The 26,052-nt window shown below is 37.4% G+C and overlaps 2 protein-coding genes across 3 annotated transcripts in view; one reads left to right on the top strand and one right to left on the bottom strand.

Annotated features, from left to right (window-relative positions):
- Positions 1–56: 56 nt before the first annotated feature.
- On the bottom strand, positions 57–13,890 carry LOC135466765 (sorting and assembly machinery component 50 homolog). Its single transcript, XM_064744432.1, has 14 exons — positions 13,773–13,890; positions 11,442–11,501; positions 10,535–10,636; positions 9,914–10,001; positions 8,916–9,022; positions 6,685–6,818; positions 6,400–6,487; positions 5,428–5,556; positions 4,677–4,748; positions 4,150–4,233; positions 3,670–3,811; positions 2,711–2,857; positions 1,970–2,111; positions 57–1,217 (listed from the first exon to the last, which is right to left on the bottom strand). Exons 1-14 carry the CDS (start codon positions 13,791–13,793, stop codon positions 1,172–1,174), a joined length of 1,362 nt encoding a protein of 453 aa, XP_064600502.1. The 5' UTR covers positions 13,794–13,890; the 3' UTR covers positions 57–1,171.
- A 1,168-nt stretch (positions 13,891–15,058) lies between these two features.
- LOC135468131 (kinesin-like protein KIF21A) overlaps positions 15,059–26,052 on the top strand; it is a 77,873-nt gene continuing 66,879 nt past the window's right edge. For both annotated transcript variants that reach the window (XM_064746209.1, XM_064746208.1), the window contains exon 1: positions 15,059–15,349. In XM_064746209.1, coding sequence (XP_064602279.1) covers positions 15,291–15,349 — 59 coding nt within the window. In that variant the 5' untranslated portion in view covers positions 15,059–15,290. The remainder of the gene's footprint in view (positions 15,350–26,052) is intronic.

Genomic DNA, 26,052 nt, shown 5'->3' with positions numbered 1-26,052 from the left:
GTTGTACCAGTACTGAAGAATACTTCACTCATACAACGGCAGCCAGCATTATGGTTCGTGGAAACTGGATTGGGGAAACCAACAACTATCTGCTGGCTGCTGCAAGACCTTCCCAAGTACGGCCAGAGAGGAAGCCAGGATGAACTGGGCTTGAACTGGCAGCGACTGTATTGGTGAGAGGCTCCTGGGTCATTGTGCTGCCATTAGCATGCTAACCAGTAGGCCACGCCTAATGTTATACATGATAAATTGTCTTTATGCAAAAATGTCAGGGAATAAACTTCAGAATAATTCGTAGTGGAAGGCTTAATCAAAAGACCATGATGTGTTTTCAACCGTTTTTGGTAAGCCAACTTAATGTAGCTAACTAACACAGTCAAATGAATAAGACAGTTATGCAAAAGCGTGTCTCGAACAACACACTAAGACTTATTGAGCTGATTTTCACACTGCGCTGTAACGGACCAAGACTCGGTATGATGAAGCAATCTCTAACAGACTTCATTCATAATTTCAGTTATTATATTTGGTATGTTTCTTTTGGTTATTTTTGCTGAAATTTGCTGTCCATACCTTGAAATCTATACGTTATCCAACAAGGGCTGGATTCAAAGTGGGGGGTTGTGAGCTTTACACATTTCTTATGTCAAGTCTACAACGAGTACAATGCTCCCAAAATGTTTCACTTGCAAAAAAGAATTACATGAACATGAACTTTGTCACATTCAAAAGGAAAGAAGTTATATTGGTGAATATCAGAACAGCATCTTTGGTGGGTGTTAAGGGAAACCCACAACCATCTGCAGGTTGCTGCCAGACCTTCCCATGCCTGAACAGAAAATTAACTGATTCAAAGATGTCAAAATTGCGATAGAAAATCTATAACTTATAATTGATTTTTTTTAAATCCTTTACAATATTCCCTGGCGTGTCCAATATAATTTCTTGTGTTTACAATTACATAATTATTTCAGTATCTTTCTGCTTCACATAGTCAGATCAGTCCATTATTTACAACACCAGAAGATATAGCACTGTTTCACTGCTTAATCAGTACTGATACTGATGGTCTGCCACGATTTGTCCATTCACATGTGATCATCTGATAATGTCGGCTCTCTACCACAGCTCACACTCTACAGTACACGGAATTCCTACTGGAAACCCCCTATCACAAGAAGCTCAGGCCTATCCCAAACTGCACTCCAGGGTTGAGGCTGCAAAATAAAACAAATATGTGCAATGTTACACTTCAGACAGTCACACATTACTAATATTGTTCTAAATTACGTCTTCCAATAGTTTTAATTTCATATTGGAGAGAGTTTTGGAAACTTTCATATTCTTTTACTAATATCTTTAAACCTAGAAAAGATATGAAAAATGTGTGGGACAATTTTTTTAGCTTAAATATTCATCCACATGTGTGGCAATTTCACTGCATTATGTTGAAAAACAAACTAGAAGAAAAGTATTCTACCACATTACTGTCTCAAAAAGCGAATTAGAGAAAATGACCAAAACTTTTTAAAATTATACTGCTTCATTAGAGCGTAATTTGATGATGAACACATACTTTTAATCTTAATTGTGATAATATTTATGAATATATTAAAAATATAAGTATGATTAAAGTTCAGGTTAAGCACATTTGTTAGCTGGTAAGACCAAATTCTAGCACTCATATTTTTGTAACAAATGCATGATGTCCTCAGAAGATTATTACGCATAAGACAATATATCCCTCATTAAATATCTCTTTCTCATTAAAGAAAAATCAAAAAAAAAAAAAAAATTTAAGACCATATTTATAACTAACTTTTCAAAACTCTTGCATCTGAGCTTTGTTTTATCCATCTTTAAGTGTTATTTAAAATTGGCATTTTAAGGCCTTGGTGTGCTTGTTACATAGCAAACTTAAGGTATGGGTAAAGTACGGTATTGCAGCTGACCATCTGACCACACTTACCTATCACCTCTCTGTACTTGCATAGGTATGACATAGTTGAGTTCCAGCCTGGCCACTCTGCCCATCCTTAGTACCACCCCTCCTCCGTATGACCACCTCAAAGCCTCACCCAGCTCTAGTACCTTCTCCTTCAGGCTCCCATCTGTACCACAACACAGACAGTCACACATGAATTAAGACGGAAATAAGAAAATTTTGTTTTTTTTTTTCCACTAAACTAAATCTACAACACTGTCACAAAACAAATGTTTTGTGTACAGATGCTAGGCTATGCCATAAACCCAACGACAATATCTTAAGGTACTGACAAGGGAGAAACTTTAGAATATTTCTTAAAGAAAATGTCTTGTATTGATAAATGGACAAACTTTTCCTGTGGTACTGTTAGGAAAATACATCAGTTATTCCCCCTGAAGACTGCCTTCATGAGCACCTAGCTGAGAAGATGCTGATACATGTCTAGATTGCAGCAATGTTAATTCTCACATTATTTTAACATCTGACTAATATGCTAATCTCATGGTATACAATGTGTTATCCCTGATTTATAACCTATCACAAGCAAATTTTACCTGTTGACACGTGAACTAAGTTGACATCCTCTCCATTATGATGAAGTCAACTGAATATTAAATCCTCCTTCCCTTTCCTTGTTTCTTTTTAAATTCACAAGCAAATGACATTTGACCCCAAAATATTGTCCACATTGTTGTTTGACATGTATTATGCAGTATAACCTACCAAAGTTTAAATTGCCTAGGTTCCCAGCATTGATGAAGAAATGACTACGGAAGAGTTCTCCGAATCCACCTTTGCCAGGCCTGAATGGTAAAGGTGTGTACATATGAAAAGCACACAGCCAGTAGGTGTCAGCTCCTAGGGCATTTCCTGGAAAACAAAAAGCATTTTTCACAGTCGCAGTCCCTTCATATCCAGACAAGACAATCAGCTTAGCATATCACTTTTGGCATATATACTGAGAGAGGCAATCAATTTTCTCAGTTATTTAAAAGCAGAGATCGGCAGTATTTAAACTGCCTCTGCATTCAATTATTTTAAAACATTCTGAGAGAACTATGGGATGGTTAACTAATTTGCAAAGTTATATTAAAGACTGCATGTTTGTGACAAAAACAAATCACTTTAGCATCAATTAGATAATAATTTGTATGCATAAATTCCACTGAAAAAAGTGCTTTAGAGATCAAGAAGGTTGAGATTTACAGTATCATTCATGAAAAGAAAAGGCTTATGGTAATTCTTCAACTTTTTTGGAAATTTGCTAAATATGTATGTACTGGTAATCCTGTTTTGATGTCACTGTTATTTCCGTTGACACTAACAGAAGCAAAGTCATCTGTGAAGCTCTGTTGCCTCTAATGGCAATCCAGCTAATGTATGTGTAGTTTTGTCTCCACAATAAAATTACTAACAGAAGCATCTCAACATGTCTTTGTTTAGAAAAAAAGAAAGCTTGCAGAATTGGGACAGATATATTAATGAAAACAGGGTATGACAGAGAAGTCTTTAAATATAGTGTCTCCATTTTTGTCTGAATCAAACCGCTTACTCCGAAAAAAGTTGTGGTGTAAGTGTCAGAATGAAAAATTTCCTGGTCCACCACTCTGCTGTTTCTGTTGCTATACTGTAAAATGTACATAAGTTTGAATCCATGTCTGTTCCACCATGTTGTGTCTTACCATCGCTGTGAGGGCCCACACCCTTGAGGTTGAAACCCCGCAGGGTAAGGGGTCCACCCAGCATAAACCGGTCATTGACCCTCAGGTCCTTGGTCGGGTCAAGAGACTTCATAATGCCTCCTGCCAGGGACAATTGTACTACCTGCGACAAAGGCAAACGACAAAATGGAATGAGAGGGTGGAATATGATACTTTCACTACAATACCTTTCTTTGATAAGTCACAGGGTAAGCCTAAAGGTTAGAGCAATTCGACAGCCTTAGCACAGGCGGACCAGTCACAAACTAAACTGAAGGGAAGAATCTCAACATCTGACTTCACTGGCTTAAGACAAACCAAAGTCTTCTTCCTTTACTTTTCTTGTCTTCACACAGAACTTGTGAAGGCACAGTACATAAAACTTTAATTCAGCCATGACAAAAAAACCCATCATTACGCCATGCTGGACAACTCTAATTAGTAACTGTCGCCTATACTCACTGTATCCCATATCAAAGATTGGTTAATCTGAAACTCCAGGTCGTGTTTGACAAACTCCACATTTCCACCCACACCCGCATACTCCTAGGAACAACAAGATCACTCATTAGTGTACAACAACAACATACAGTGCGGATCATTGTCAGATAAACAGCTTGTCATGTAAATATGCATCACTGAGACATAATAAAGTGCACTACAAAGTCATGTGGTACAAAGTATTGAAAACAGGTAGTACAGATACAGAAACTGATTGATTTAGACACAGGGTGTGACCTGACTTCTCCTTCAAGTTCATTTGTGAAGTAAGAATGCACACTCTGTTCTCCCTGTGATGTGTAAGTGCTGGAAAAAGCTTAAAGTGTACGACCTCGCAAATATTACATATTTGAGCTATCAGATGGACTTTAACTCTGTTGTTAGAAACAAAATGCTTCGAATCAAATGTCAGTTTAACATTAAGATACAAATCTGAAGTCTAAAGTGCAACGTGTGATGAGTGGAGATCTGTCCGCTAGATATTCCACCTGAACCAGACGGAGTAGTGTCCCCCTGCTGGGTAGAACTGGATCATCTCTTTTGTCACGCACTAAGATGTGCTGAAATGAGAGAGAAATTAACAGGTTTATTTTCATTTTCCCTACAAAAAAAAACCCAAATCAAATCCATCTTATTACTATTGATACCAATTGACTTTTCAGATTTCTCTTCTGTGAAATTAAAGACACTGACACTATTGAATTTTGTATTTTGGTTAGTTTGTTTGGGATAAGTAATAAATTTATTTATTTACTTTATTCTGGCCAACATCAACTGGCCCACATCTAGAGACTAAAATGTATTGTTAAATATTTAACCTGTCAGCAATGATCAGTTTTACATATGAAACCAGAATGACTGGAGTAAACCAGTCATTAACTGTAAACCAGAATGCCTGGAGTAAACCACTAGCCTTTGGCATATTCACGTACACATAGATGTAACTGACAAACGTTTCCTCAAATGCTTCAGGTTCCTAAGTGCAGGCTGACCTAAGTGTGCCTGTCATACTATAGGAAGGCCAACAAACCTTGTGACCTCAAGCCTTGTGACCACTGTCATCACATTCTGCCACCAAAGCCAACTTTAATATGAAGGGTGGGGGAAATATATATTCAAGGTTGGGAGAAGCAAAGGTTGGTTTCATATTTCATTTACACAACAGTGGCCAGCATTATGGTGGGAGAAACCAATGAAGAAAGGCTAATAGAGAAAACATGTGTATTTATGAAAAGTTACCTTAAAAGATGACTTGACAGAATGACCTGATTGTTCCCTGACAGCAAACGAAGTGGTTGGAGAGAGAGCTCGCAAGTCTCTCCACATACCCTCCCACTTCACACAGTGCGCACCAAGAAACGATGGAAACTATTGAACACACCAAACAAGATATCTACTTAACACTCAAATTCTCTTAATTCTCTGATACATACTTTTGAATGGAAAATTTTTCAGCCCCACACACAGGTTTGAGTAAAACATCTAATTCTTCTGTTTGTGTATTCAGTTATCCAGGCGTTATAGTGCTACAGCTTTAAATGCCATATCATGCAAGCATTTTTCATTTCATTTTCACAATTAGAAACACCCAGAATAGATACGTATATAATCAAATTTAGGTCACAAGCTTAATAAAGGAATTTTGGTGGTGTTGATGTGTAATTCAAATTTTATTTTTACAACAGCTATTCACCCATGTAAAACAGGATGACCGTTTAATGAATATTTTCTAAATATGAAATGAATACAAAAAGCTTCCACTATCTATAGCATAGGTCAGAGGAAGACCTGAATATTTGGAGGAAGGGTTATTAAGTTAGGACACCTATCCTACAGATATAGCCTTATGCTTTGTATAATACGATCAGAAGACAGAGTATGATCTGAGCAACAACCAAGCTATCAAATTCATGTATAAGGACACATCCATTTCACACAGCTACAGTCTCAATGGCAATGTTTCAGAACATGCACTATCATCAGTACATGTAAGAACACTAATCCAGACATAAAAATGAGTCTTCTTATCTCACCACCACCACTAGAAATGTCATAGTTTCTTTATATCCAGACAAGAAATGTTTAAAGTTTTTGTTGTCGAAAGGACGGTTTATATGCAATTTGGGCACAATAATACAGTATTTCTATTTCAGACACCAAACCAGATCCGTCAGTCTCCGAATGATTTATCCTTCCCTCAGTGGAACTTACTGTGAGATCCACAGAAACTCCTCGGTCTGTCTCCTTATAACCACTCCATGGGTATTCCCCATGACCCTGGTACACCCCTGAACTTAATCTGAACAATTGTAAAGCAAAGTGTGTGCATAAGCATAAATATATGAAACTAAGGCTGAATCCATAAGATCTCAATAACTGTCTATTTTAATTAATATATGAATTTATTTCTCAAATTTAAAGCTTTGCACTGGTATAGATATAAGTTTTTCAATGAGTTCATCACTTTCAATAATTAAAAAAAAAATGAAAACTCACACGATATCTGGGTTTCCTCCTAATGGCTTGCTGACAAAGAGATTGTAGCCACGATTTTGCTTCGTACCATGTGTGTACTCCATCTGAACTTTCTCAGCTCGACCAAACACATTAGGAAGTCTTAGGTTAAAAAGCTGAGACAAAGAAAGGCATTAATTTCTTTGATAGGAGTTTTACACGGTATTCAAGAATATTTCACTATATGTACAATGGAGGCCAGCATGAGCTGGATTATACTGAGGAAGAAAAAACTCATCAGGGAAATGCTGATACTACATTATATTCACAAGAATTTCAAGAGCTATTTTTGTAACACACAGAATAATTAACAGTAAGGCTATTGAGGATTCAGCATAAGCTCACAATGATTGCAATGCTTCACTATACAGCAATATTAACAAACAGGAACAAATAATCCGAACATAGGTTGCAAAACTGATATATGAATTACTATTCAATATATCTTATCTCAGATGTTCAGTTCAAAATGAAGCATCACTGTGACCTATCAGTGTGCTGATCCCTCCTGACTCACCACATTATCATCACTGTGATCTATCAGTGTGCTGATCCCTCCCGACTCACCACACTATCATCACTGTGATCTATCAGTGTGCTGATCCCTCCCGACTAACCACACTATCATCACTGTGTCCTATTAGTGTGCTGATCCCTCCTGACTCACAACACTATCATCACTGAGACCTATCAGTGTTTTGATCCCTCTCAACTCACCACACTATCATCACTGTGTCCTATTAGTGTGCTGATCCCTCCTGACTCACAACACTATCATCACTGAGACCTATCAGTGTTTTGATCCCTCTCAACTCACCACACTATCATCACTGTGATCTATCAGTGTGCTGATCCCTCCCGACTCACCAAACTATCATCACTGTGATCTATCAGTGTGCTGATCCCTCCCGACTCACCACACTATCATCACTGTGTCCTATTAGTGTGCTGATCCCTCTCGACTCACCACACTATCATCACTGTGATCTATCAGTGTGCTGATCCCTCCCGACTCACCACACTATCATCACTGTGTCCTATTAGTGTGCTGATCCCTCTCGACTCACCACACTATCATCACTGTGATCTATCAGTGTGCTGATCCCTCCCGACTAACCACACTATCATCACTGTGTCCTATTAGTGTGCTGATCCCTCTCGACTCACAACACTATCATCACTGAGACCTATCAGTGTTTTGATCCCTCTCAACTCACCACACTATCATCACTGTGTCCTATTAGTGTGCTGATCCCTCCTGACTCACAACACTATCATCACTGTGATCTATCAGTGTGCTGATCCTCCTGACTCACCACACTATCATCACTGTGTCCTATTAGTGTGCTGATCCCTCCTGACTCACCACACTATCATCACTGTGATCTATCAGTGTGCTGATCCCTCCTGACTCACCACACTATCATCACTGTGATCTATCAGTGTGCTGATCCCTCCCGACTAACCACACTATCATCACTGTGATCTATCAGTGTGCTGATCCCTCCCGACTCACCAAACTATCATCACTGTGTCCTATTAGTGTGCTGATCCCTCCTGACTCACAACACTATCATCACTGTGATCTATCAGTGTGCTGATCCTCCTGACTCACCACACTATCATCACTGTGTCCTATTAGTGTGCTGATCCCTCCTGACTCACAACACTATCATCACTGTGATCTATCAGTGTGCTGATCCTCCTGACTCACCACACTATCATCACTGTGTCCTTTTAGTGTGCTGATCCCTCCTGACTCACCACACTATCATCACTGTGATCTATCAGTGTGCTGATCCCTCCTGACTCACCACACTATCATCACTGTGATCTATCAGTGTGCTGATCCCTCTCAACTCACCACACTATCATCACTGTGTCCTATTAGTGTGCTGATCCCTCCTGACTCACCACACTATCATCACTGTGATCTATCAGTGTGCTGATCCCTCCTGACTCACCACACTATCATCACTGTGATCTATCAGTGTGATGATCCCTCCCGACTAACCACACTATCATCACTGTGATCTATCAGTGTGCTGATCCCTCCCGACTCGCCACACTATCATCACTGTGATCTATCAGTGTGCTGATCCTCCTGACTCACCACACTATCATCACTGTGTCCTATTAGTGTGCTGATCCCTCCTGACTCACAACACTATCATCACTGAGACCTATCAGTGTTTTGATCCCTCTCAACTCACCACACTAGCATCATTGTGACCTATCAGTGTGCTGATACCTCCTGCCACACGTCTGAGCTCTTGCACCTCAAAGATCACCTCATACCCATTAGGCTTTGCATCAGGGCCTGCAAAAAATCACCCATATGTTATAAAACAACAACAGCTTTGTATGTACAGAACTAACGAGCTGTAAACTGCAAAACAATCCATTTCAACATCCATTATTTGGTTGCTAAGAAACCATTATTTGGTTGCTAAGAAACCACAAGTTAGCTCCAGTTTAAATTGGAGAGTACTTCACCTCCATACTGAGCTATATCAGAAAATTTGACTCCCTGTGTTAAACAAGACGACTATTACCATGGTTATGTTCACATAAATGAACTATTTCCAGTTGGTTGCCACGGAAATCTGAAATTTTACTGGATCTGCCCCGGTTTAATAAGAAAGCAGCTCACCTAGATGTAAACCTATATAGCAAATTTCTAACCCTTGTGTGAAAAAGAGGCCTAGTTCACCTTATAATAAACCTCTACGCCAAACATAAGATATTTATCTGAGGCATGTCCATAGTAACATAACCCCTTTCACAAAATATACGCATGGGTAAAATGAAAAATATACCGTGAGTGTATAAGTATGATATTTTCAAAGGGGACTTAATTCCACTAATATTTTTCCTGCATCTCTCATTGAGACAAAATGAGAAAAAGGTGGTTGACAGACCAACTTAACATTTTCCTTCAAATGATATTCTTCATTCTAGAGAGTCTGTCAGCAACCTGTCGATGGTGGCGGGTTTCCTCCGGGCTTAAGTAGGTTTCCTCCCATCATAATGCTGGCTGATGTTGTATAAGTGAAATATTCTGGGGTATGGCATAAAATATCAATCCAAAAAATAAATAAATCATTCTCAAGTTTCGATGTATCCTTTTGTCATCTTCAAAAAAAACAACAAAAACAAATCAAAACAAAACAAAAATGAAATGATTTACTTTAAAAGTAGTCAACAGTACCTTTACTCGTGTCCACAAATATGGCAACATGTTTGAATATCCCCAATCGCTCCAGACGCAATTTAACTTCATGAGTCCTCCTTATCATCTGGGCGGAAAGAACAAAAAATCACAAAATAGCATCAGCATTCATTTTTTTATTTTTACCAATATTTAAACACATCTCCCAATGGCTGTAATGCTGAAGAAGGATAATAAAAACAAAACTCTCTTTAATGAATCACCGTCCTTGTCACACGACAGCCGCTATGATGTACCGTGAGATTAGATTTTGAGAAACAAACTGCACAAAAACATGAAATTAGCCATTTAGAGTCCCAAATTTTAGCTTAGGTAAGATACGCATATTTGGCAGAGTTCACTGAAGCTGTACATCACTTGTACAATACAACACATGACTTTTCATAAGGCAATCTGAATTAGAATCTATCTTGAAGGCAGGTCCGATTCAACTTTGAAACTCGCCATTGGTCATTTTCAGCAGTCCTATATTACCACAGCTTAATCCTGAAACGTACCATTTAAGAAAGTGATATCAAGGGAGATCATTCAACACGGCCCTATTAATTAACAAATGCTGTTAAACAAGAAATCTTTCATATTTGATACAAAAAGACTCACCTCTTGAAAGTTGTCAGCCTGAAAGATGTCCTTGACCTGTTTGACAATAAGGTCATCCTTCGTTCTCCCAAGGCCATCGATAATGACACGTTCCACCTTTGCCTTATGGAAATTATTTGCAAAAACAACATGGTCACAAGTATTTAAAATATTTCACTCAATTCATCAATACACTACATTTCAGTTTGTTGAAAATAAAGCATACGCCATGTTCAAAGAACTTTGAACGACATTTTAACGACATACACATGTTAGTGTACTGTGTAAATATAGTGTACAGTCTCAGTTTGTAAGAATGAATGAACATTTGAAAATGCTAACTGTGCTGATCAAATGTTATCAGAGACAATACTCTATCAATGGTGAAACAGGAGTGTTTGGAAAACTAATTTGTGATGGACCAGACTTTTACTTTACTATGAGATGTTTTCTATATATATAAGAGAGTTCAGAGCTCAGTTTTCACACTTTCCAAAATTACTATACATGCACAAACAAGGGTATCAATCAGATAAATATTTTGGAGTCACTTTTAGTATGTCATCCATCCACAAGGTAATACTTTTCAAGCTCACAAAACCACCACTGAAGTCAAGATACATGCACAAAAACACAGATCACAGCTATGTACCATGAACATTTCATTTCAGTGATGGCTTTCTGGTCATGTCGTGTGGAGTAATATTACATGAATACAGCATTTCTCACACAGTACTCTCTCTGCGCTAGCATTTAGTACTGGTATTCAACAGGGCTCTGCATATGAATATGTGTACATCTTATGCAAACAATATGTGTGGGGAAAAGCCAGTAGCTGACATTATAGTTTTCATATATGGTTTTGTCATGGTTAAAGCTACATGTATGTAATTTATGCACATGCTTCATTTAAATAGTAGTTACTCACAGACAGCTTTCTAAAATCAAGCACCTCAGGCTCCATTCCTGGGTCGCCCATCTCCAATTCCTACAACAAATAGGTCAAACAAGAGTATCACACAGTTAATTTTTGAATTTATACATTTACTTTTAATGTTCGTGTTTTAATCCCTTACTCAATATTTTATCCCTTTTGTGATGACAGCCAGGCTTTTGAGTTAAAAAAAAAGGATATCCAGTGGTAATATCCCTGACAAATTACAGATGTTCTTGCCAATGTGTAATTTACAGATATGCACACCATGTTACTGGCAGACAGTGATCGCACCCTTTCTGCAGGTCACCTCAAAACATGCTACCACCACAGAGAACAAATATGGCAGTGCAGGGAACCAAGAGATACAATAATGGGTGGCCTTTCCATTTATCTTCTGCATGATGAAAATTTAATTACGTTAAGGATTCATTCAGATCACTATATGCTTTATGGGTGTTGATTCAGTCCCAGTTTCTGGTAAATGATTCCCAACCATTATAAATGTCAGTCAGCAATTTATCAAATGGTTTTTTGCTAAAACTTTCATACAAGCAGCAATCCATAAAACCACATTTACACTTCAGGCTACACGTTGAAGTACTACTTTCCCCACAGCAGAGAAGCTGTGGTCAAATTAGCACCCACTCGCAGAGAGTGTCCTTTCAACTTTGATGCTGAAGATGTTTACTACTGCTCATAAGACAGCAACATTTCAAAGTAACACTTTCTACATGGTACTTTCAATTTCTTCATTTTATTTCCTGCAAATTATTGCAAATGGGAAAATGATTTGAAATGTAGATATTCAATGAAATGAATATTAATTAAGTAAACATGCTGCTACTTGGTAAAGTCATAGGCCACTGAGAGTCAGAACCCAGTTTGAGTGGATGGCAAGACATTTTGTTGAAAAAATGTCTGCTGTCTGAGATGTGAATGTGTTTTATTTTAGAGGTGATCAGGATCGGTATCCAGAGCATTTTTTTCAATGATTCCTTAACCATTATGACAAATGACAAACACAGAGTATTTTCCCTTTATCTGGAGTGAGGGATTTATCCATTTACTGCCCAACTGCCAATGATTTATTAATTTATTTACTTGATTGGTGTTTTACGTCGTACTCAAGAATATTTCACTTATTCGATGACAGCCAGCATTAAGGTGAGACAAAACTGGGCTCTGAAGCCCACAACCATCCGCACATTGCTGCCAGACCTTCCCACGTACGGCCGGAGAGGACACTCTGCCACTGAGACTAGCAGCTTTATACTAGTGGGATGTAAGGTACTCAGCAGCCAGTTGCACATAACCTGCTCACAGAGGCCTGTGTATACTCAGCAGGTAATCCTTGTTAAGGTGTTAATTCCATAATGAGTCGGAACTATGCATGCACACCTATGTTGAGCAGCTATGCTTTTTGAGAAATAGAGCAATGTAGTGGTCAAAAAAAATGTAAACTTGTTTAGAAACTGCTTAAGGGGCTCTTAATTGCCACACATGCACATTCACTTATTTATATCCCCAATTTGATTATTGCAAACAGTACATTGTTAGTTGTGTGGAAATGTGATTTTAAAAAACTCGAACATGACCAATTTTGGATATTTTTGATAAACGTCCGTGAATTTCAAGCGAGCAATTTTCTCAATTTCCAAACATCATTGAAAAAAAAAAAAAGAAGACCTCTGGGGCCATGAACCTGTCAGCATCAGATAAATGGCACAAACTAACACTAACTGGAAAACATAAGTTTATTCTACTATACAGGCTGGAAAGTAGTAGAAAAAAAAAACAAAAAAAAAACACACACACACACAGAAAATCTTCCCTACACCTGAATAAATATTGCCGTACTAAACAGACTATATCTTATCATGCAACAGTTTTATTGATGTAATTAAAATGCCAACTCAGGCGCACAAATATGACCTTACTACATCTTTATTGTGCGCATAATTTGCTTAGTAAATAGCTAGTAATGCATTTTTACTCGTTGGAAAGTAAGTGAGCATGATGGGATCCTTTACAAGGCAGATCTTGGAAAATCTGGCTCGTGCAAGCGCTCTGAAGCGCAGTATAATGCGTTGATCATGAAAGGCTGCGTGGACAACGAAAGTTTCATTCAAAGTACAAAGGTACAGCCGAGTTGCAGGACTGACTGGTTGTTCCTGCTTCCATAATCATGATAATGTCTAAAAGTGTTGATCTGGTTTTGATTTGTTTAGGTTTGACAACAACAACATTCAGTGCTAAACTTCTACTTATTAACACACTGCACTTTGCACAATCCGCCAAAATTAAAGCATAAACAACTTTGACCTTTGCGTGCACCGTCCCCATTCTTTACGAAAAAAAGGGTTTCTCAAGGAAAACAGACAGTTCTTTTTTCAATCGTCAAATCTGTCAGTTCACATTCACATGTCCTTTAGAGAACTCTCCTGGTATGAAGGTTATAAAGCTTAGGGTTTATGCAAGACCCAAACCTAGTCGAAAGAAAGCGGCTTTGGACTATGGAAGCTAACCAAAATTTTTCCAGTCTGAAAAAAACCCAATATATTATTAAGTTCAAAGGAAAAAAGAAAAGTAAGAAGAAAAGAAACAGGTTGTATTTGTTATTTAATTTATTGGAAAGCTTTATGAGAGGAAAATCTGGCGTAAAATTGTTTTATGTGACTCAGTCTTTTAAATTCAGTTTTATTTCTTTTACTCCTTAAACAGAATCTCACCTTATGTGGAATGAAAGTAAACGTTTCCATGTAAAAATATGATCAGATGCATTATATTATGCCTTTAGTCAATACCTTTGGCATACCTCTGCAATACTACGATAATTCTGATTATCATGATGACATGCTCTCACTGTTAATTATTATACATTTATTTATTTATTTGATTGGTGTTTTATGCTATAGTCGAGAATGTTTCACGAATACAAAGGTGGCTAGCATTAGGATCTGAGGAAAATGGACAGAGCCCGGGGGAATCCCACGACTATCCCCAGGTTCCTGGCAGACCTTCCCATTTACAGGCTAACAGGAAGCCAGCATGAGCTGGAGTTGAACTCATAGTGCTCACCCTCTCAGCCATAGAGGTCACTATATAGTAATAACATTCCAGTGAAATTACAATGTTGGTTACTGGTCAAGCTTTTAATAAGGTAAATAAGACCTTGTGCAACTTTTGTGCATATCAAAATCTGTCATCTTCAATGGAAAATTTTGTTGCAAATTCAGTTTCCAGTCAATCTTATTTAAACAAAGGCCCTAATTTTACCCACCTTGTAAGGTACCAGTTTATAACTTAATTATTATTTATTTATGAACATAAGTCATTATTACTGAATGTATTATAACACAGTCAAAAGCATATCTAGTCACTGTTGACCGAAATCAAGCAAAGGTGATTTGCATGGCCACACCAGATCCTACATTTCATAGGCTCACTTGTAAGTTGAATGTAGAGAAATGTGACCGTTTTTTGTCCAGTCGCAGTTACCTGCCCCTGATGACATGGGAATTTCAGGTGAGCGATAGATGACACTGTTTCTATTGCCGCCTTTTTGACCAATCACAGCCGGTATTATTTTTGTGTCATTACAGTCGTTCCGCCAGTGCGGACAACATTTAAAAAGAAAAGAAGCAGTGCCTGGGGATTTATTTTCATCCCAGAAACATGATGCAAAACGATCTGAATGGACGGCTTCTCTGACTGTGAGATGGCATCATGCCGGGCATCCCTGCGTTCAGCGTAAACGGGGAAGTCAAGGGATATTTGCAAAGCTTGACAGAATCACACGGTGCTGACCGCAGGTGAAGTGTCACAGACAGGTTGTCCAAAATGTCAGAAAATGCTAGAAAGAAAGAAGAAGACACGACTGGAGTTCGTGTGGCTGTACGGTAAGATATAAAGACAGTATAAACCTTGTAGGCACGTGTTCTGAACAAAAATTTGATCATGTTTTACACTAAGTACGATATTGTTGCGTGGCTTGCGTTCGTGTATCTGTAAGCTCGGGATTTGGTCAACTTTGCAAAAGACTATACCCTGTAAAATAATATAATCCTGTTAGTTTTTTCCATTAAAATCCACTTCACTGACTGTGTACAGCAACATCCTGGCACCATTACTCTTCAGTCACTTTCAGTCAAGGATCAGTGCTTGACATGCTTATGGTTCCTCTTAGAACATTGTACCACAGAGACTGAAGTTTTACTCATAGTGGGATGGCACAATTACACCAGGCTGTAGGTTTGTATTAAAGTTAGCTGCCATATGCTTTAGAACACACAATCATGTTTGATTATTTATATCATTTATTTGAACGTGATTGAGGTTTAATGCCACAGTGGAATAAAAAATATTTTTCTTAAATGTATATTAAAGCGAATAGGTGTACAGGGATGTCATTGTGGATACACAACCCTTCTGCTGTTTTCTGAAAGTGACCAATCTTTTATCATTAAAGCCAAACCAACAGTGCTAGGTTTGAATTACAACTCTTTTTTTTTTCTTTTCTTCATTCATTGATTCATTTATTCATGTACATAAAGAATACATACACTATATGACCTAAAATTTCGCCCACAAAAGTGCTTTTATAGAGGCAAATGAATGTCACAAAATATTATTTTTGTTGCATACATTTAAATTGACTGTATGGACCTTCCCGATGAAAGATATATGGCTATGCTTTGTTTATCACTAATGAATTGGTCTATGGTCACGCAAAAAAGAATGATATAGCTTTACGTTTACAGGTATGTGGATTTTAGGAACATTCATGCTATTTTTTAAGATCTACATGTAGCTAGGATTGGGCGTGGCACAAAGAAAAGGTGTTAACCAATGTCAAAAGGTGTAAAGTTACAATAAATGTGTTCGTCAGCTCTCAGCATTAATCCCTACAGTTACATAATGAGCTTGGCAAGTGGTGTATGGATTCATTGTGAACACTGTCAAGACAACTACATGCACACATGAGAGGGGAAGAACAAGTGAGGGGACGCTATCATTTATGTGTCTGTGCTGTTACGCATGCAGGCAATTTTTATCTGACATTGCTTTTAAAAATCCCTATCCCAAGAATAAAGGCATTGTAGATATGTGTGAACAGTCATTTAAAATGACAAGATAGAAGATATGGCCTGAAAATAGAATCTAAGAAAAAATCGACATTTTCATTCTTTTCTATCTGATTGTCATAAACTACATACTGAACCAATCCTCTAATCCCATGCAGTTATGTCTTTTAGAAGTTCATGTGAATGTTGTAACTTGCAGAGTATACATGATGATGTACAAAGTACAATGTACATGATGCTCTACAGCTTGGTAATACCAGCATGGCAACAGCACGTGGATAGAGTTCACATATTTGTTCACTCATTCTGGTTGTCTGTTTTCAATATTCATGTGACACATTTTGCCAAGAAAAACTCCAAAACCTAGTAAGTAAAGACTCATTGTTATTTAGCTTTATACCCGTGCAGTACTGGTCAGCATGTGACAATTTAATAGTACTAGCTGGCTTATCTAGCACACAGTCCATCAGAGCCCCTGTAATTGACTGAGCACATTGCATATTATTAATTTGAGCGATGATGATGTATTACACAATGTCCCATGTATAATACACTACTTTTATGTTTGTGCAGATGCACATGTTGGAGACCCTTACTTCACATTTGTTCTGTGTAATCTTCTTACATAAACCAAATAAAATGACTGGTCAGGAATGAGAACACATCTCTGCCTAGGATTGGCTTACTTATTATGAAAAGATGCTCCTGTCTGTGCAGGTCTGATGTGTCTCCAGGAACATAGAATGTTTGAAGCATCTGGGTAGCCTTAGCCTGGGTATGTTATGAGGATGGGCGACCTGTTTGAAAGGAGGCCAGCTGTTTACATGTATGATACAGCTGAGGCACCTTGGGAGATTTGTTGTCCTCCACATGCAATGTGTGAGGCATCACTCAGGACACTCCAGATGCATGGATATAATCACATGTACATGCACACACTGATAACATATTCTGCTGCACAGAGGTACATTTACAGAGTACATGCATACATTCATCTAGTAACAAATATTAGCTGAGCAGTTTGAGGACTTGTGCTTACTTGGACCTCTTGATAAAACACAATTTACACTCTTTGATATCATTAACATGTTTATATCCATGTACATGCAGGCACTGGGATATCAACACTTAAGCCCATTTATAAATACTTCTAAAATGGGATATTTTTAGCAGTTGAGTCCAAAGGAGGCTGCTTGATGTTGCCATAGGTGTATTATGCAACCTACAGTCCTATTTTACATGAAAATTTACCTGTAATCATTATGTTTTAAGGGCCACTCAGTTAGTTGCCAGAGCCTAGTGGTTTATTATGGGTTCTACATCCAATGAAATTGACTGCAGCATGCCATTGCTAAAGTGAAAAAAAGCAGTTACATGTACATACATGTGTTGCCTTAAATGCCATGTATGTTCTTGTACATGTATTGGATTTGTTCACATTATTATAGTACTCATATTCCTTTTATATTACATATGGTAGGTCAGATGCTGATATACATGTAGATGTGTGCTGTAGAACGTCGGCCACACAGACTGAGCCTGTTACACAAGTCAGGTTTATATAACATTGAGTCAAGTACCATAGCAACACACAGGTAATACCCACAGCACTGGCTGCTGTTGTACTGCAGACTTTCACTGCATTATTCACATAATGTTCATTACAGTTTACTGGTGCGGATCATTGTAAAGGGGTTAAGTTGCTTGCTTTTCAGTCGCTAGGACACATAAGGTGTGAGTTGGAATCCTTGGAGACTCAGGGAATTTGCAGATTGCCCCACTCTCACTATTTGTGGGGCTATGGTGACAATACGTGGTAAAAGTGCTAATGTTCATTGAAGACCACTTTAAGATCACATTGTGCAAATGAAACATTCTTGAGAATAGCATTAACAACAATAAAAGTAGAAAATAAATATTAATTTAATTTTGCCAGCTATGCTGAAACTACGTCAGTTATACTTTTCACAAAAAAGAGGAATCTATAATACATGTTGTAATGGCTTTTATTGAGAAATGAGATTCTTTCGTATTCATGTTACCCCTATAATGTAGTAGCCTAGACTTATAATTTACCAAAAGGAGTTGTTTATCAATTTTATCATTGTGTTCAGAGTAAGATATTTTTGTGAAAAGGAAAGTTAGGGAAAACAGTCATAAATTTTTCTCGATTGAAAGAAAAAGACAGTGATTGTTGGCAAGAGAAAGCTGAATTTGGACTGATACTTTTTTTGATGTTAAAAGGGTGCATTTAAATTTCTGTCACATACATGTAGGTGACAGGTTATGTTATAGCCCATAATGTTGTGGCACTGGTCAGCTAGAAGTTGGAGCTGGGGACTATTTCCTGTCTCTGATCACAAGCTGTTTACCAAGCAGCTGTTAGGTCTATAGACCTGTGGATTTGGGGCCCAGCAAGTGGAATTGCTTTTGCGAACATAGCCAAAAACTGAATCAATAAATCCAGAACTGATGAAGACAGTAAAGTCTTTCTGTCTTTGTGTTTTACACGACTCGCACATAAAAGGGAATGCCATTTAGCCAGTAACAGTTGTTTCTGGCTCTGCTTAATTGCAGAAATTGAGTCTAAGAAGTAGACTATACATGTATACATGTAGAATTTGTTAAATTCAGTATGCAGTGCTTTTCTTCCTGGATGTTCCATCTACATGAACATGTGCATTCCTTAATGCTAATTATGAAAACACTTAGCACAAGTAACCTTAGTAACAATCTCATGACTGACAAACAGACATTTACACTAAACATGTGACATAAATTGTTGTCCTTGTATATGTTAGTTTCTTCTCGACTGCTGTTTCAGGCCAGTGATAATACACGTACATATACATGTAGTATTTAGTTGAATTATTTTCCTTAAGGCTGTTATGAGATTTTTAAGGTCTAAACTTTTGGGAATGCATGCATTAGCTTATACATCTACACATTTATGTAGGCTACATGTATGTTTCGCATTAAAATATTGTTGTTTGTAGTTAAAAATGTTTAATGTGCAATGGAATACTGTATCACAACATCCCTCACCAATGTGATAATAGTGTAAAACTGGTGTTTGAAGAGTTTATCTAAATGCTTGTCCATCATGGCCTGCTCACATACATGTACATGTATCTGTGGTTTGTCTAGGATATTCCATTGTTTACCAACTATTTCAGTTGTTGTGCCATTCTAATATATCATGTCCGAGAAAGTGGTGATTGTCACTTGTAGAAAGCCTGATAGAGAGGCATGTTATCTCTTTTCATACAGCAGACTTAGTCTACAACATCAATAGCTTTTCTTGGTCTGTTCTGTCAGTGATGAATGTACTTCATATTGTTCAGCAGGAAAGTAAGGAGATCAATGCCTTTGCTTATTCAGTGATAGGAAACAAGTTAATTCGAATGAATTTGTTCTCAACAATCCAACCGTGGTGGCTCCGCTGACGTCTTGGATCAGTCTCACAGAATTCAGATACTTTGGTACATGTACACAGATATAATGGATATATGCATTGTTTCGCCTGTTGAACGGGTGAGTTCCTTGTGATGCTCACTTGTTGTAGTAGTAGGCCAGGTTCATGTCTGATGGGCTGTTAACATGTTAGTGTTAATCCATGCAATTCAGTTGAACAATACCTTACATTCACAACACATGTATAGCAGGTGAGGAGAGCAGGTTCACTGTGTAAGGTGCGGGACTCTTAAGAACGAGGCACTCAACTTGACAAGATGCTGGTTCAATCCTTGTAATGGACAAGGAACTTGACTCCCTTGGTTGTCTTCAATTTTTAAATTTAAAAGGTCTGGTCTGGTCGCTGGATTTTCTGCCTAGTCGCTGGACAGTGTGCATGTTTATGATCTGATCCATGTGGCAATAACAAGTGTGAACATTACACACTGTTTATTGTTTAAGATTAGGTCTACATGCAGGGTTACACCAGCAACCCTACCATTTCTGTATTTAGCAGTGCAAGTTTCGTGTAGAATTGATTTAAACAACCTATGGGTTTTTTGTTTAAATTGTTTTACTTATATAAGGTACATGTATCTAATGTACAGTACTTCTAACACATTCCCATTAAACATATCGGTTCCCAAAGATCATCTCTTACATGCATGGCTATTTGCATGATTTATGATCAGTAGCCAAATATAGATGGAGGTGTACATACTGGAGTCATTGATACACTCATTGATAAGCAGTGTTAGAAAGTTCATGTGCTTTTCTTGTCAACAAGGGCCTCAGGCAGTGTTGATTATTCACCCACTGTGCTATTTAAGCACATGCGCGTGGCAATGGTTTTTCTGTTGTGTTCCCCTCCTTATTAGTAGTGATATGTATACATTGTTTAGTGTGTTTCTGTTTGTTTTAAAGTGATACCAAATTCAAACTGTATTTGCCCTACATATATCTCCACACTCCCCCCCCCCCCCAAAAAAAAAAAAACATAAACAGAGCACATAAAAGATTACTTTGGTGTTGAAGCTTATGTTTTTCCATTGGGTTATTGGTACCTACATGTACTGAACATCAAAACACCTTTTTTGAGATCAGAGAACTCTCAGAGTCAGGCAAAATGGGTAACCCACATGTAGTCTGCAAGGATGACATTTTAAGTCAAATACTGTACACGTAAGTGGTGAAGTTTACAGCCATCATTTTTGGACATAATAGCCTGATACTTGTTGTTCATTTATTAACATGCTTACATTTGTATTCTTCGTTAAACAGTTCAAATCCTAATAAGTTTGATTCATATACATTTTGTTGTTTTAATGGTACATGGAGGTGATAGTGACACTTGTGAAATTAAAGATAATACATGTATTTAGAAATGATATGGTATTTAGCAATGCCAACTCGATTTGAGTGGCACAAGATGTTGTTTAAACAGAAGAAATTAGCATATACTTGTCACGTTTCACAGACTGAGAGGAATCAGTTAATAATGAAAAGAATGAACACTTTAGGTTGTGGGTCATCTATGAACATGTATCTGCACACATGTGCTCTCTCAAGTTTTGTATAAAAACCTGTGTGTCTGTTGAAAGTTATACCTGGAAGGATTGAGAAGGGCTGTTCATATTCACATTTTGGAATTAAAATGTGAGAAGCGTTCAAGTGGTTTTGGCTTTGTTATGTTAGTTGGGTACACAGTAGGTAAGACTAGCAGAGTAGACAGGACCTCATAAGCAAACTGCTTAATTGGGCACTTGAGTCAGGTATTTGAGTGGGGTGTACTGGTATTTTGTTACCTAGGCACTGTTGACGCATAAGACATGTCAGGTTTACCCATCACTAAACGACCACTGGCCTGTGAATGGAGGAAGAATTATTTGAATTAAAACTAAACATAAAGAACTGTGTGTTGTTGTTTTGCATTCATGTATTGTGTCCATTGTCAAAGATACAAAACTAACTTTACCCCAGCTTAGATAGCACTGAGTTACTGAGGTGTAGATATTTAGCAGATTTATGGTATATCTCCAGGTGTACCTGGCTTACACCTCCACATCTGGTAAGTTTTAACCAATTTCTAGAAATTTTTGTAATAAATTTAGACTTCTGTTGAAACATTTTCATCACATGGATATAAAATGCTAAAGAATTGAATTCTGATTTGATTTGTGATGTTTACTATGAAAGAATCTTGCTGACATGTGGGTATTGTTACTTTTGTGATACAGCAAGAGTAGAAGTGTATTTGCCTTACTTTCTCAGGTACATGTTTGCTGAAGTACTGGTATGTGAATGTTGTTCCATCTGACCAGTGCTGTTATGTTAATGTGTAAATTACATGGTTGCTGTTGAGGGCGTATATGTTGTGTACCAAGGTGTACCAGACTGCCATCACTGTGTTTTGTTACACAAGACTCCACCCTTCTGGACGTGATTTAACTTCCAACAGACACACATATAATTTGTAGTCAGTTTATTTAGCTTAGTTTAGTCAGAGCTTGCTCTGATTACATCGGCTGACAAAAGATTCACGTTTGTGGAAAAAGACAGTGAACTTTCAGTTCTGACATGTGACTGTGACAGGCATTCACAAAGCTACATCTGTATGCATGCGGCTTAATGTAATAATAACAAATAGAAATTTTATTAAATTAGATGAAAGATGTAAACATTGATAGCAAGTATTGAATCTGTAGACTGACAACAAAAGAAACCTATTTTTTTACTCTGACATCACATCACCTTTTTTAATGATCTTCACCAGAATAAAGGAATTTTTGGGAAAATTATTTCAGCAATCTTTCACTCATAGGTAAAAAGAGTTATTCGAACATTCAGTGTCTTGATCAGAGTTGGGAAAATTTCCTTCGACGTCGGAGTTCCTAACCTCTGATAGTTCAGTCCAGAAAGCCCACCTTAGAATTCTAATGTTTGTGCACCTTAAGCTCTTTTCACAAAATCTGAAAAAATAAATGTATATTAATGCATAGTTTTAAGTGGTCTATTTAGTGATGCCTCCTTCGATTTTGAGAGGTCTCTTCCTTTAAAGAATTTCTACATTGTCAAAACCTGTATGTCTTTAAAGCAGGGTTAAATGACAAGGGCCAGGACAGTCTGAATTACTTTCCTAAATTGTAAGGAAACTGCATTTTATTAAAACCGCTGTTTGTAGTTTTGGACCTGTTTTATGGATACATAAGTTTTCTGTCATTTTAGCTGGTGTGATATCATGCTAAGAACACATGACGTCAGTCATGGCTGATGTATGCCCACAAGTGATGTCGTGCTTTCAAACGCGCATGACGTCATTCCTGCATAACTGCCTTGCTTGACGTCATATCTGCCAGATTCATCGGTTAATGAATGAATATGGAGTGATGAATGAGTTCACGCATCCACCAAACATTTAAAATAGAACGAGTCCACATCAGTTGGTGCTCATGTAATAACCTATTTATTATACACCAAACATCAATCAGTTGAAGAAGGGTGCAAAATTTAGTGGATTGAAATGAAAATTTTACACAAAAATTTTACGATACTGAAAGTTTTAAAACTCCTAAAACCATTTTATGAATGGATATGTACACAGTGAAAAAACATGGTGTCATTGAATGGCGCCACGGTAACATCACGTTGCTAATCCTGATGTGCAATATGAACGTTGCTAATGCTGACATGTAATATGAACATTGTTAATGCCGAAATGCGATATGAACGTTGCCAATGCCGACGTGCAATTTGGATGTTGCTAATGCCGATGTGCAGTTTGAATGTTGCTAATGCTGATGTGGAATATGAACGTTGCTTATGCCAACATGCAATATGAACTAGATGCAGCACAATCACCATAACATTGACAAATAGACAAATGTGGAGGTGTGTAATAAGGGATTTAATCAGGTCACATCTGGAAAAATTTACGGAAACTGCCAAAGATTTTGTTTTTGAGGACTCATGAGTGTTAAATAGTGTTATACATCATAAATCTTTTTGACCAGTGGTGATAGCTCTTTTCCATAGAGTATCTTTCATATCATTTTAATGTTTTCGCCTGGTTTCTCTTGGGACTGAAGTGGCACTTAATGAAATGGTGCAATGCACATGTACATGATAAAATGATGGTTACACATACATGAGCATGATAGAATGATGGTTACAAATACATGTACATGATGGAATGATGGTTACAAATACATGTACATGATAAAATGATGATTACACATACATGATGGAATGATGGTTACAAATACATGGACTTGATGAAATGATGATTACAATTACATGGACATGATGAAATGATGGTTACACATACATGAGCATGATAGAATGATGGTTACAAATACATGTACATGATGGAATGATGGTTACAAATACATGTACATGATAAAATGATGGTTACACATACATGTGCATGATGGAATGATGGTTACAAATACATGGACTTGATGAAATGATGATTACAATTACATGGACATGATGAAATGATGGTTACATGTACATGATGAAATGATGGTTACATGAACATGTACATGATGAAATGATGGTTACAAATACATGAACATGATGACATGATGGTTACAGATACATGGGCATGATGAATTGATGGTTACAAACACATGGGCATGATGAAATGATGGTTACAAATACATGATGAAATGATGGTTACACATACATGTACATTGTACAAGTATATATCTGGTGCAGATTCTACGTACTGTAAATCTACAACGTTTAAAGCTCTGTATTAAGTGGAATTTATGCCTACATTTATTAGGAAGACAACACCAAAATGATTTGTTAGTGTCACTAAAGACACAGTGTTCATAAAACTGTGCAGATGGCTTCTCTACAACCAGTAGTTCTATCAGAATGTTTCAAAAAATTGGTTGCAGAGGCAGTTCAAAAGGTTGAAGAATTAGGGTTCACGTACAAATAAGGACCATTGTAACTGCATATATATATTAAAATGCTACTTCAGTCCTAAGAGCAACAGGTTGAAATATTAAACTGATACGAAGGATACCCTATGGAATATAGCTAGCACCACGGTTCAAAAAAAATTTACGCTGAATAATGTTATTTAATCCCTATAAGTGAAGAGTCCTGACAAACAAAATCTTCCTGCTGTAACGTAGTAATATTCCTTATGTGACAATGAATTAGGCTGATATGATGTCGCGTAAAGCAGTTACGCTGGAAGGACGTCAGGCGTGTTTAAAAGTATGACATTGTTTGTTACTATAAGTCATTGATCAAGTGTTCTTGCATGACGTCACACTAGGCAAATTGGAAACAGCAGAAAAGTTTTGTTTCTGTATTATCGTCCCAGACTAACAAGTATGGCTTTAATAAAATGTATTTTTTCTGCAATTCCGACTTTCTCGATACTTATCATTTAACCTTGCCTTTAATACATATACATGTCATAAGACTAAAGTACATGTAGCTCTTTAAGTTATTGTCTGGGTTGAGTACATGTTAATTACAGATCGCCTGCACATTCTGTACCTGCATCATGTGTGTTGTACATATACATTTGTATAGCCACATACCTTTGGTACTATGCTCTGTTTCAGTATCGTTATTTATATGTTAATGGTCATTTAATAAACCATTCACACACTGTTAGTCAACTGTGTACAGGATTATGGTTAATTAAAAACATATTTACACATGTAGATAGCGAACAGTTGCTTTGTGTTGGTTCTGATAGACAAACTTGACACTACTTTAATACAAAATAACGTCACATATACATTCTCAGTACATCTTTCGTTGTACAGCGGAAGTAAGTACGTTTACATGTATGTGTTTTGAAGCTGTGTCAAATGAAAGTTTGAGACCTTTGAGTATGAAGTCACTGTCAACCTGTTGCCTAAAGTTAAGTATGAAGTCACTGTCAACCTGTTGTCATTTATATACAAATATATAATTTATATATAAATTTATGCATCATTTCCCAGTTAATCGGAGTGTGTATATATGTCTCTATATGTCCGTGCTGCTCGAAAACTCTGGAAAGTGTAAATGGAGACATTTACCCGGCTGGTGGG

This window comes from Liolophura sinensis, chromosome 6 (assembly GCF_032854445.1).
Source record: "Liolophura sinensis isolate JHLJ2023 chromosome 6, CUHK_Ljap_v2, whole genome shotgun sequence".
NCBI classification, from domain to species: Eukaryota; Metazoa; Mollusca; class Polyplacophora; order Chitonida; family Chitonidae; genus Liolophura; species Liolophura sinensis.
The sequence above is the reverse complement of the archived record's forward strand: the minus strand, read 5'-3'. Positions and strand labels throughout refer to the sequence as shown.